This window comes from Narcine bancroftii, chromosome 14 (genome assembly GCF_036971445.1).
Source record: "Narcine bancroftii isolate sNarBan1 chromosome 14, sNarBan1.hap1, whole genome shotgun sequence".
Lineage (NCBI taxonomy): Eukaryota > Metazoa > Chordata > Chondrichthyes > Torpediniformes > Narcinidae > Narcine > Narcine bancroftii.
In genome coordinates, this window is record NC_091482.1 from 6,581,591 (window position 1) to 6,594,824 (window position 13,234).

Here is a 13,234-nt window from a genome sequence, read left to right on the forward strand (position 1 = left end):
GCTTGGTCCAGCATGTGAGACTTCAGTAATTGTTGTAATAATGAGGAAAATTAGGTTTTTTTTGTTCTTGTTAGCACAAATTCTGAGCCACAATTCCACATTCCAGGAACCTCTGTTGGCCATGTTCTTAGGTTATTTTCTTTTAATTTTTATCATTGTCAAATTAATTTAGAATTGCGTCCTTAAAATGTTTCAAAATGAGTTTGTTAATTTGAATTAAATTAGGTTACTATATAAACGAGATATCCAGTATTCTTCATAATACAGTGAAACCCCTGGTATCTGGCTCCTAGGGGGATTGGTAGATGCCAGATAAGTGAATTTTCCAGTTGCTTGACTTTGCACGTTGCATGATTGATGAACTAAGGGCGAGGCTTGCCAATTTTAAACCTGTACTTTTTCCATACTCTATACAGTATACTTGTGTAATCATCAAATTTTTTGAATTACTTTTTTGGGCCAAGAAAGGGGAGGTCAACCTTTACACAGGTCAAACGTTTGACCTTGTAAGTACTTGTGATGTTCGGGAACGTCGATGGCTGGACTGGGTGCTAAGTCCACAGTTGGGGTGTCAGGTGGTCGGGGCCAAAAATAGAGGGGTCGACTTTTACACGGGTCAGACAAAAACACCTGGTTTTGGGCTACAAACAGGGGTGGTGGGTTGATTATACACTGTATTTACATTTACATGAGTATATACGGTATTTATTTTCCATGACTTCTTTTGCCAGTTGCTTGAGACAGCCAGTTGTCTGAATTCCAGATAACAGGGGTTTTACTGTAGTGTTAGAACCAAGAACAGAAATTTCAATCTCTTTGGCCTTCAGTGAACTATTTAACTGGAGGATACACGTTCAAGTTTATTGTCATCTGATTATGCATATACAACTCAAGGAAACCACTTGTCTCTGTACCATACACCCTATATGCAAATGACAAATATGTAGTAATCCAAAATCAATGTATCTAAACATAATTTACAGGTATTAGGGATTAGTTGTTCATGCTGATGTTCTTCCTAAAGAATGCAGACTGTAAAATGAGAAGAAATAACAATTGACTCATTGATAGGGCAGATGAACAGTGATTGATTACTGTGCAGGCTTTTTTTTTTTGTTGCCCCTTTTTTTTTGTAAATCGGATCTTGTCTTATTCCTTCTATTTGTTTTCTGTTGGTGATGGTGATTCTTTTCTCAAACAGCATTCCTAGTGAAACATCCACTCATCTGGGTGGGCTGTTACTTGGCTTGCTTCAGAGAAACCAGAAGGATAGAATAGATTTTGGTGAGTTGTTGATTTTCTTTTTATTCATCAAATATTTTGGAGTCAGCATATTTCAATTCAATTAGTCAGTTTCTGAATATTGTCTGCCTATCTCCTGATTTTAAAACTATCGGTTTCTAATCCATAATATTGACTTGTCTTTAACACAAAATGAGCCGACGTCCTTGTTCATGTCTGTTATTTTCCATGACTATATTCCAGTTGGCCATATAACTTGTGCCTTCTGTAAACTTGATCTTTCAAAACACTCTCACCTCTATTGCAACGTGCTAAATTAATTCACTGATCACTCCTGTACTCTCTGGATCAGTGCTGCCTGTTAATCCATTGATATCTTAATTTTAACTTCTCAGCTTTGTTTCCCAACTTCTTTTTGACCTTAAAACAATTTAAAACTGTGATTTCTTCATTTGTCTTGACTCATCGTGGAGATCAAGCTTTCAGCTGTCCAAACCAGCCATTCTCAACGGGGGCCACGGCACATTTAAATGGGATGGGGCAGGGGCACGGACGTATTTTTATGTTCTGAAGAAACCAACTAAACTTGACTGTTTCACAGGGTTAGGGTTAGGGCATAAATTTTGAGCAGAGTCCTAAATGCGCAATAACTAAAAAAAAGCACTGGAACACCCTCCCTAAACTTCTCAGCTTCTCCAACCTCCTTTCAAGAGGTTAAAGGCCACCTGTTAGATCAAGCTTTGACATCAAACGTTTTTAACTCTCCCAAGGCACTCCAAAGGAACTTTGTTGGCGGGGTGGGGGTGGAAATGTGACTCAAGCAGATTTTAGGACAAGCCAGCAAAAAGTTGGTGAATAAAGGATAGAATGGCTTGAATTTTTTTTGCAGTGCTAAAGGTGCTGCATAATTATAGCACCTATTGTGTCACAAAATGACAACTGCCAGCTTGTACGTCATCGTTACAATTTATATGTTCATTAGGAACAATTTTTCACCCAAGTGAGCAGCTTTTTATTCTCCACACCCCCAGTCCTGAGTTATGATAAATCCCACTTGAACACCACATATATCAACTTACTTGCAGGCAAATTTGGGTAGTGCATTGAAGGAACCAAGCGACATGAGTAGTTATGTTGCTTTCTGTGAGTGGCTGTCTCTGGTTGCCAATTCTGGAGCTCATACATACATTCCTAAAACTAATTTGGCAGTTCATGGGATCCTTTCAATTTCTTTTCCTACAAATTGACTTTGAACTTAATTCCTTAATTTGGTTATTGGGCTATGGCAATTAGTGTCTGAAGGATTGAATGGGAAGTTTAAAATACAAATGTTTGAATGGAAAATAAATATTTTTGCCACACCCATAATCCAGATGTTTAAAAATGCATTTGTAGCATACTGTATTTGTTTTCTGTAATCTTCTCAAGGGTGAGAGGCAATTCTAAACTTTCAGAATTACAGAGTTTAAAGAATGAATGTTGATGGAAACTGATTTATTTATTTGTAGAAACATTCTTTAACCATCCTTTCATGGATCAGGCATCATCAGTTAAAAAATGTAAGTCCTATTTCATTTACCAAAAATTATTAGTATTTTTTTTACCATCTAGAAAAGATAACTTTCTGGTGTCTTTGGTCTAAAAGGAAGATAATGTTTTTTTGTGATGAAATGTCATAATTTTACTTTGCAATGGAGAATAAAACCAAACCTCAAACAGCTTATTATCTCCCTCTCAAAAGGAAGCTCTGGAGCCAGTAGTGGTAATTAGTGTCTGAAAAAATAAAATTTGGTTTTTGAAAGACATCCTTGAATTTTGTTTCAATGAAAATTAGCAGGTTTTATCGATTGAACTTTGTACCTCAATCTGAAATGTCTATTGAGTTTCTCCCAGATCACATTATCCTTCAACCTTTTTAACTGATTTATATAATTATCTCTTGTAACCTTGTATCTCACATTTCTTTTTCATCACTCATGATCAATAGCAGTCATTCAAAGGCAGCCAACTTATCTAGATACTGACTTGGTTGTTTGTGTGAGGTTTTCTTTGTGTGGAGATAAAGTGGGGTGATTTGTTGGCTGCTGTTAAGAGGATACAGATGGAATGTACCACTGATGACACTGAGATTCACCAATAGTTGCGTATTTTTTTCAATGAAAATGTAATTATGTGGAACCTTTGCCAATTTTATGATTTGCTCTATTTTTTTCTTTAGACTGCCATTGTATATTTCATTGGTTTCAGCCATTAAAATTGGAGAACTTGTATTCATCTGGCTGTGACACGCTAAATTCAAAAGTTGCTAACCTGCATGAGAACTCGATCAGTGCCTAAATCCTGAAAGAGACAGAATGAGCAAATGCTTTCATTACCCTCAAAAGTTAAATATTTAAAAATGTTGATGCTGATTTCCATTTGTATTCTCAACTTTTGTTAAAGTAGATGACGTGCAAGATTATAAAATAACATTGTTAATCAGGGTAGAAGGTGGCAAATGGCTAATTTCACAATTGTGATCACATTCACCATTCGAGTAGTAGTTCTCAATTGCAGGGGGAAATTGGTCAGGATCTCTATTCCCTGCAGCTACTTTCAAAAACACTATTTTTGGAAGAGATTTCAAGGGCAATGGAAAAAATGCAAATTGCATTTTCTCTGTCAGGATTGTTGTTTTATTTCAATCTTCTGAAGTTAAGAGTAGAGTTGAACAATGACATTGCTTTAAGTAAATATGATAAATTAGAGAGCTTTAATGGAATTTTGAACTTGAATGTCATGGATAAAGATTATTCTATCTGCAGCATGCCCTGTGCCTGTGCCCACGTGCCCTGGTTCTGTGTCTGCTAGTTCTTGTGGCAGCTCTCCATCTTGTCATTTTGCCTCTCCTCCTGTAAGTAGCATTATTTATTGATGCCTTTTTCCTTCCAAATAGCATCTGACTAACGATGATAAATTAATATGGCCTTGTTGTATTTCATTAATTGAACCGTTTAAAACTGCATAAAGATTATTGGCTTTTGTGCACAATTCAAATGTACCATGGTTGGTATTTATTTCAATTTAAAAATTCTTTTAATATTGGTAATCAAAAAAAATTATCAACCTTAATCTGTAGATACAAAAATTGAACCAATCCACAGGTAATGTATTATTATTTTAAATTTAATTAACTTGATATGTAACCCATCAAATGTTAATGGTCTTTTATGCAAATATAATTCATGACCTGGCTAAACATATCAATATATTTTTGAATTAAAATGAGCTTGTAGGTCGCAATTCTGTTTAAACTTCACAGGACCTGACCTAAAAGGCTGTATTTTACTTGTGTTCAATCACAGGCAAATTTGTCACATCATGTGATGTTCTTAAGCCATCTCATTCCTTTCTTTAATACAGCTTTTTTTTTATATCAGTTAGAATGACAGAGTTCTGACAATGGCATTCTTGCCAATTTAAATTATGATCTAATTATACCATCTATTTATTTCATTGCCAGTTGTTTTCATCTTTTGACAGTCCTCAACCACAGAAGATAAAATGAATTTGGATTACTTTTGATAGTTCATGACTAGTATTTTCTGACTTTTGTGAAAGATTACTTTTGTTTCTGTGCACTTTATCATGGAGTGGCTTTGGCAGAAAATTATACTTGACTAATTAAGTTCAATTTAGTGAGCTGTTTTGTCCCAACTTGTCTTGTGGTTCAAAGCTGTCAAAGAACATTGGATCTTTTTTAAACTAATAAGGAGGAGCTCAGCAGGTCTCGCAGCATCCCTATGAGGTAGGTATACAACCAAATATTTTAGGCCTGAGCCCTCCTTCAGGCCCAAAACATTGGTACCTGAATACGCCTGAGATTGTCTGATCTCAGAAGCTAAGTAGGCTCAGTCCTGGTCAGTACTTGGAGGGGTGCTGTCGGTTTCTGTGAGGGGTGCTGGACAAAGTGGTGACTCTCTGCCTTACGGTAGACAAAGAATTTCATGCATGTTGTATTCTAAAGGTAGTATTATGTGACAATAATGGAACCTTTACCTATAATACATCTTTTACCTCCCATGGATGCTCCGAGACCTGCTGAATTCCACCAGCATTTCTGTGTTATTACTACAATCACAATGTCTGCAGACTTTTGTCTCACTCATTTCTAAACTGCAGCCAGTAAAGTTTTACAAGTTAGCTTGAAGTGGGGGGGTGGGTTGGAATGAACATGCAGCAGACAAAATAGCATCTGTGAAAAGAACAACAGAATTAACATTTTAAATCAGAGATGAAGCTGTTGGGCCTGCATGTGAGGATGGGGGCTGAAACGTGGGCATTTAAGAGGCTCTTAGACAGGCACGTGGATGAAATAAAAATAGAGGGTTATGAGGAAGGAAGGATTTAGTATTTTTTGTAGGAATATATAAGTCAGCACAACTTCAAGGGCAGAAGGGCCTGTGCTGTAATGTTCTGTAATGATTGCAAGGAAAATAGACTTTTCCAATGTTATCTCATGTTTTGTTCAAAGAAATACATGCGCAACTGAAATTAACAAAGAATAATTTCAGGAGTCACGTGATGGAGTAGTGGCTGGTCGAGTGGAACCAGCCCTCTCCAGAGAAAAGAAAACAAAAGTGTGGAAAAAACAGAGTTCAATATACATAAAATACAGGAAGAAAAAGATAAAGTTACAGAGAAGAGACAGAAGATGGCACCCAAAAGAGAAAAGGTAAGAATAACAGAGAAAAGGGAAGAAGGAAAATCACTGGAGAAGAAAGAAGAGGCCTTACCTGCACGTCGGAGCAGAGAGCCACCGTGGAGAGGAGCGGCCGATCTCTGGTGTTGGTGAGTCCCCAGAGGAGCGGTGTCCTCCTAACCGGTGGGCACGTCGGAGCAGAGAGCCACCATGGAGAGGAGCAGCCAATCTCTGGTGTTGGTGAGTCCCCAGAGGAGAGGTGTCCTCCCTACCGGCAGACTTCAAAAATGGCTCTCAGAGCCAAGAAGAGATGCGCAACTGCGCATGCACAAAGAGTTGCGCGTGCGCAAGTAAAAGAAGAGGTTAACGCCGGCGGGAGGGGGACTCAGCCAATGAGAGATGCCCAGTATGGGGGCGTTCGGCTGGGGGAAGCAAACAAGAAAGAAGAAGAGTGGTGAGAAAGAGAATGAAGGGCTGGAAGAGGGTGAGCGGCAACAGGGCGATCGGCAGGGGGTCGGCCCAGCAGCAGGAGACACAGCAGCTGGAGGCCCAGCAGGATATGGAAGCAGCTCACCAGAGAAGGATGAAGATACACGGATGCAGAGAAGAGGACGACACAGACACAGAAGAGGAAGAAGAAGACCAAGAATTTCAAAGCAAAGAAGGTAAAATAGAAGGACAAAGTTGAGATAAAGCCTTTTTTGAAGAACAAATGAGGTCATTAAAAGAATGGCCATCATTAGAATTTAGTTCAATCAAAAGAAAATGAAAAGAGCTGAAGACAGGATGCAAAGCTTAGAGTTGGTCATGACTGAAATAGGGAAAAGAGTAGAAAATGTGGAGGAACGAGAAGCTGCTGTAGAAATGGAGATGAATGATTTAAGAGGGAAGTTGAAAAAGAGCGGAAAAAAAAATTAAAGAGACACAAGATTTATTGTCACAAAAAATTGACATATTGGAAAACTACAGTAGGCGAAACAACAAAAATAGTGGGCCTGAAAGAAGGCAAAAAAGGGTCAGATATGAAGGAATTTGTAAAAGGATGGATCCCGAAGGTGCTGAGAACGACAGATTCACATGAAGAAATAGAAATCGAAAGGGAGCATAGGGCACTAGTACCGAAACAGCCACCACATCATAGTGGTAAAACTTCTAAGATATACGACAAGAGAAAATATACTGGAGCAGGCAAGAAAGAAGGTTAGAGAAGACAATAAGCCGTTAGAATATAAAGGACAAAAAATATTTTTTTACCCAGACATAAGCTTCGAATTTTAAAGAAGAGGAAGGAATTCAACACGGCGAAAACAATCTTATAGAAGAAAGGTTATAACTTTATATTAAGACATCCAGTAGTACTCAAAGTATTTATTCCTGGGGAACGGAATAGACTGTTTTCGCATCCAAAGAAAGCCCAAGAATTTGCTGAATATTGGCAGGACAGGAGAAGGGAGGAGGAGGAGTGACAAGAAGGAAGACCGGCAAGAAAATATTTAAAAAATATGTAAAAATATAAAGTAAAGATAATGTGTATATATAAAGATAGATAAGAGAAGGGAAAGAAGGGGAAAAAAAGAGAGCTTTGTTATATGTATAGGAAATTAGCGTTCTCTGGGGGAGAGGGGAGATGACAGTCACTGCGAAATCGGTTGATGCTTTTGCGAGTAAGTTCGCAAACCAAATGGAAAGGGGAGTTGTGGTTGCCGTCAAGGGACAAGGGACAATCCAAGGAGGGGAGGTTCATTTGGGGTTAAAGGGTTATTGCGTGTGGGGATTGTTGGGGTATTTCATGTCTTAAGTGCGTGGTCATATATTGAGATTAAAAAGGAAAACTTAAAAAACAGTAATGGAAAAAAAAGGGGATGGAGGTGGTGAAGAGGTGGAAAAGAAGTGAAAATAAAGATATAAAATGGCCATGTTGGACTATATGGCTATAAACATTAACAGAATATATAACCAAGTTTAAGTGTATCCCATTGGGAAAAAAATCACATATAATTTAAAAAAACAAAGTTACAATGTTTGAAAAAACCTGGGAACCATATATGGAACATAACAGAAAGAGCAGACCTCGGACCACCACCACCTAAAATGATAAGAAGATTTTAAAAATTGCTTTATTGTATTTTACGTTCAATATTTACTGTTTTTGGAGGGGAGTGGGAAGGGAGGGATGGAAAAAAAGAGAGAATGTCACTGTGAATATTTGAAGAGATGCATCTGTAAATATATTGGTTAATATGGTTCATAGTGCGATAAATAAAGAATTACAAAAAAAACCAGAATAATTTCCAAAAAAAATCTATGCTCAAAAAAACCTGAAACTTGGTTTGTAATATTATTAGTGGAATTTTGTACTTTTAGGATTAATATTTCACGTTTTATTTTCCACTCAGTCCTTGCCAGACATGCAGCGGATACAGGAGGACACTTTGTCTTCCCCACCTTTGGGTCCTCCTAACTACCTACAGGTTTCCAAAGATTCTGCAAGCAGTGGCAGTAAGAACTCCTCATGTGATACTGATGACTTTGTCCTTGTTCCACACAGCATCTCTTCTGATCAGTCATGTAAGCAACTACTCATTTTGTTTCTTTAATTTCTTCACTATTGTTACAGTAATTCATTAAAGACAAGAAGTGAATTCCTGAATCGGTTGACTGCATTTTCTGTTTGTTGGCTGGTGAAGTCTGTTTGCTCACTTGGAAATTTTTACTTTTTGTTGTCTTCCCCCAGCTTTTATAGATTTCTTTTACATTCAAGGTTAAAGTGAATTGCTACACTGAATTTAACATGCTTTATTCCAATGGTTGAGGACGCCCAAAATAGAGAGATTCAAATAAATTGCTGCATATTCTACAAAGATTTCCAAAAATATAAATCACATCAGCATTCACTTTGCTCCAAAGATTCATCTTTACATTCCCACTTCTAAATTTGCCTTGAGTCATATTCAAGGCCTCTGCTCTACACTGATAAATGAAATCTGTTGGAAATTAAATGTTTCAAAAATTTAGTCATGGTAGTGGGCCCTTTTGGCTGTGAGCCCATGCTGCCCAATTGACTTCCAACCCTGGTACATTTTGAACAGTCGGAGGACACCCACACAGACATGGGGAGAACGAACAAATCCTTTACAGAGAGTGCCAGATTCAAATACTGGTTGCTGGGACTGTCACAGCATTGTCCTAACCACACTGCCCTTAAGGGTTAAGATTGTCTTTAAGATTTCAGGATTTCATCTTTTTAGGAGTTGACTTGACTATTGTTCATTCAATTATAACAGAACTACTTGGTTCAAGGTAACTGATTCTAAATGTGGAATCTGTTGTATAGTATTAGAGATGTTTAGTGGGAATTTCGGGATTGAATTTAATTCCTTTTTAAACAAAGGTGCAATCAGGTGTTCTTGATCAGGGTAGTTTAGTTTAACTTTAAGTTTTAGTTAATTTGTTGAATAACGGGCTATCTCTAACATTAATACAACCGTTTAAAGAGCACAATTTAAAGAGTGTAGAGTTATATTGAAAAGGAAGATGAAATAGCACCAAGCAAGTGTAACATAACAGCACTGTTGTTGGATTAGTTCAGGAGCCTGATGGTTTTGGGGAACTGTCTTCAAACTTATTAGTGCTTGAACTTAGTGGTAAATACTAATCTTTGAAGTACTTCCTGGTGAAAGAAAACATTTGTAAAGAATGAAAGTGAATATTTACATAGACATGATTATTCATCCAGATTAGTTTTTTCCGACATAATTATGGATTTTTGTGCTATTGTGTGCACTGGCTATGGTGCAGCCATACTGTTGTTTTTTTTTGAACTAAGTTCCATTTTTTATTTAAAAAAAAAAGTCCTAAGCTGGTTTCTGAAGCTCCAAAATGTAAACTTCTGCATGAGTTAGATCCAGGTCTGTTGGATTTCGTGTTGGGTTTTCTGGTTTGAAAAATAATTTTGACCTTAACAGGACCATATAATTCATGAGTTTCTCACTTTATTACCAAGCCCTGCAACTTGGTTACAAAGTTAGTTTTTCAACAACTCGAGGATTCTCAGTGTTCCTCACCTTGCTCCCATGAGTGTTTTTTTGAGAAGCTAACTTTAAAATAACAATTGAAAGATGGTGTTCCCAGCAGCAGGGTCAATGTGTAACTTGGTACAGAAACTAACGCAGAGCCCCCAATTGATTTAAATTTAGTCTTTTGGCTGAAGTCTGAAATGGATTCATTGAGAAGCTATCGTATTTGAGAGTTATGTTTTTACTTGTTCCTGAAGATAATGAATTACAAAACTTTCTTAGCAACCATTGCTTATGTATGACAAATACACAATTTAAAAATGTATTCAATTTTTTTTACATTTAAAATTTTTAATTAAAAAAAAAATTATTTACAGAATGGTAGAAGCCGATTCTGGCCACTTAAAAGCTGTGCTGCCCAATTACACCCAAATTAACCAGCAACCCCTTTACGTTTTTGAAGGATGTGAGGAAACAAGCACCCGGGGGAAACCCATGCAGACACAGGGAAAATGTACAAACTCCTTTCAGACAATGCCTGATTCGAACCTGGGGCTCTGGCATTCTTAATTGTTTTCAGAAATGTATAGTCCTTTTCAGAATGCAACTCCCTTTAAGAGCTACAGCACTCATTTCAAACAAAATAAGTAAATACTTTGATCAACTTAACCACTTTGTACACATTGGAAAGGATTTTAGTGTTCCTATTAAACTTTATGCCTAAGGTCTGTTTTGAATCTTTTTGCAGATGATATGCCATTGGGAACAGTTGGCAGACGAGCTTCCAGTGAATTTTTGATGTGTGGAGGGTAAGTGTAAACTTTAAAACTCTCGGTTGTTTTTGTTGTACATAGGCGAGAAATAACTTGGAGTAATACTCCACCAGAACCATGAAGTAAACACTGACACATTCTGTTTATTTTAGAATGCAGCATAATGTTGATTGAAGTAAATTAAGTTGGTGTCACATGAATAGTGATTTTCCTTTTAGGATTGGCAGCAACCATGTTCAAAACACTCAAACAAGACTATGTGCTGGGATGTATCCATTCTTCACCTTTCCCCCAACCCGAGTGAACAATAAGAAAAATGAGAAATCATGGCATGTTTGACTTTCTGTTGTTCGAACAAAAGTGTTGGCCTGATTACAATGCATGAATTTCGTCAAAAATATGCAATTGAATCCTTTGCAATTCCAGCAATTTCTTGGCAACTCTGCTCCTTTACCAAACCAGCTACTTTGGTGAAGAAGGAAAGCAGTGGGGAAAGAGAGAATAATGCTTGTGTGCAGGCTTGTTGCATTGGTGTGGATCATTGGGCTTTTTATCTTGGATTTTATTTGTTACTATTCAGCATATAACCTCAAAATGACTCTAACTACAGTTGTTTGTATAAAAGACAAGTTGAATGACATTTCACAATATTTGCTGTAAAGGTAGTTCTGCTTTATTGAATATTTTGAGAATCTAGCATCATTGAATGTGCGGTTATTGTGGAAAAATGCATGGATGGGTATCATCAGATGCATGGAACAGTCAGGATCTCAGATTTAGCCTCATTTAAATGTATGTATGGCTCCCTATTACAATCTTAGAAAAAGAGAATTGAAAATATTTTGTCTTTTGTACAATGTATTTTATGTTACTTTATGCCAACCTTTCTTAACCTTTTTTTCAGCTATGGCCCCCTTTGGACTCTGTGAAGCAGTCGAGTTTAATTGGTTTCTTCCATACTTCATATAATTTCAGTCTGTGGTCCCTCTTAAATGTTCTCTAATTCCCGGGGGGAGGGGGGGGCGGGGGGGGGGGGTGCACATACAGTCTCTGTTGAGAATGGCTGCTTTATATGATGCATGTGTGAACTGTGCTGGAGATATCTGAATGTATTCATGAACAATATCGTTTTGATTGAGTACATTACAATTCTGATTATCCGAAATGGTTGGGACTGGGCCTATTTCGGATAGAGAATATTTTTGGATAACTGGGGTCATTTTTTTTAAAAAGTTAAAAATTACTTTTAAACAACAACTAACAGCAAGGGAAGACTTTTCAAGCATGAAGTAATGTTTAATTCTCAACAAAAAAAACAACCTGAACAAAATAAGATAAATCCAACACCAAAATCTGAAATTCAACAGTTTTTTTTTTAATTCCAAAAATTTTTTCAACCTGTGATGTCAGTTCTGCTCCGAATAATCTCGGATAACTGAGAACTTCTGATTATTTCAGATAACATCATTTATCTAAAAATTTTTGGAAGCGAAATGATGTCATTTTGGCTTTGAAATTTTTTTGGATTGATGAAGATTTCTGATTTTTCTGAAATCCTCAATAATCAAAAAAATATTTCTGAGCCAGACAGGTTCACTTTCGGACCCAAAATCTTTCGGATAACTGAGGATTTCAGATAATGAGAGTTGTACTCTATTTGTATGAAGATGCAAACATTTGCAAATAGCATAATATCTGAACAACATTAGATTAGATGACAGTTTGATCAACTTGTATACTAAATTGGTGAAAAACATTCCAAGTTTCTTAAAAGCTCTATCATATTTTTAAAATGATATATTGCAAAATAATATTAATGTAGGTGATGAAGTGCTTGGTTTGTAAAGTAGAATTGGGATTTTAAGGTAAACGAGAAACTGGGAGATGGGTTTTGGGCAGGGCTTCCTGTGCTTAGACTTAGCAATGGAACAAATTAAATTTGGGTGTGTGTAAGATGAAGGGAGCACAGAGGCCACAGGTCTGACAGAGGCTTGTATGGTTAAGAGAGATACAGGGGTAATTTTTAAAGCAAGGCATGGTTTAACCAAGAGCCAGGAAGCCACCAAGGACAGGGCGGATGGGTGACAGAAACTTGGTAAAAGAGAGTATACAGGCAGCAGAGTTTTGCATCTAAACTTATGGAAAAATAATAGAATGAGAGGCTAGCCAGTGGTGAGTTGGAATAAACAAAGTAACATGGAAAGAGGGTTTTGGCAGTAGGTGAGGTTAGAAATCGTCAATATCGAGGAATACTGTTGAAGCAGAAATAAACACCCTATTAGATGTCATGGATATAGAGTCTTAAATTCAAATTGAATCATGAATAGCACAAAGGCTAAATATACTCTTGACGCTGACTACCCAGAAGGATTACGTCGGCCGACAGCACAGGAATTGTGAAGACTGATGATCTCCGTGTTTAGTTGGAGGAAGTTTTTACTCACGTCAGACAATAAATCTTGGAGGCAGTGAAGGGATCGAGGAAAGCAGCAGCAAAGTTGGGTGGCTTTATTGTACACAAG

The 13,234-nt window shown here is 37.2% G+C and overlaps 1 protein-coding gene across 5 annotated transcripts in view; it reads left to right on the forward strand.

Annotated features, from left to right (window-relative positions):
- ulk2 (unc-51 like autophagy activating kinase 2) overlaps nt 1–13,234 on the forward strand; it is a 105,993-nt gene that overhangs the window by 55,777 nt on the left and 36,982 nt on the right. For all 5 annotated transcript variants that reach the window (XM_069911500.1, XM_069911503.1, XM_069911504.1 and 2 more), the window contains 5 exons: nt 1,202–1,284; nt 2,751–2,801; nt 4,047–4,135; nt 8,320–8,491; nt 10,688–10,748. In XM_069911500.1, the coding sequence (XP_069767601.1) occupies nt 1,202–1,284; nt 2,751–2,801; nt 4,047–4,135; nt 8,320–8,491; nt 10,688–10,748 (456 nt within the window). The remainder of the gene's footprint in view (nt 1–1,201; nt 1,285–2,750; nt 2,802–4,046; nt 4,136–8,319; nt 8,492–10,687; nt 10,749–13,234) is intronic.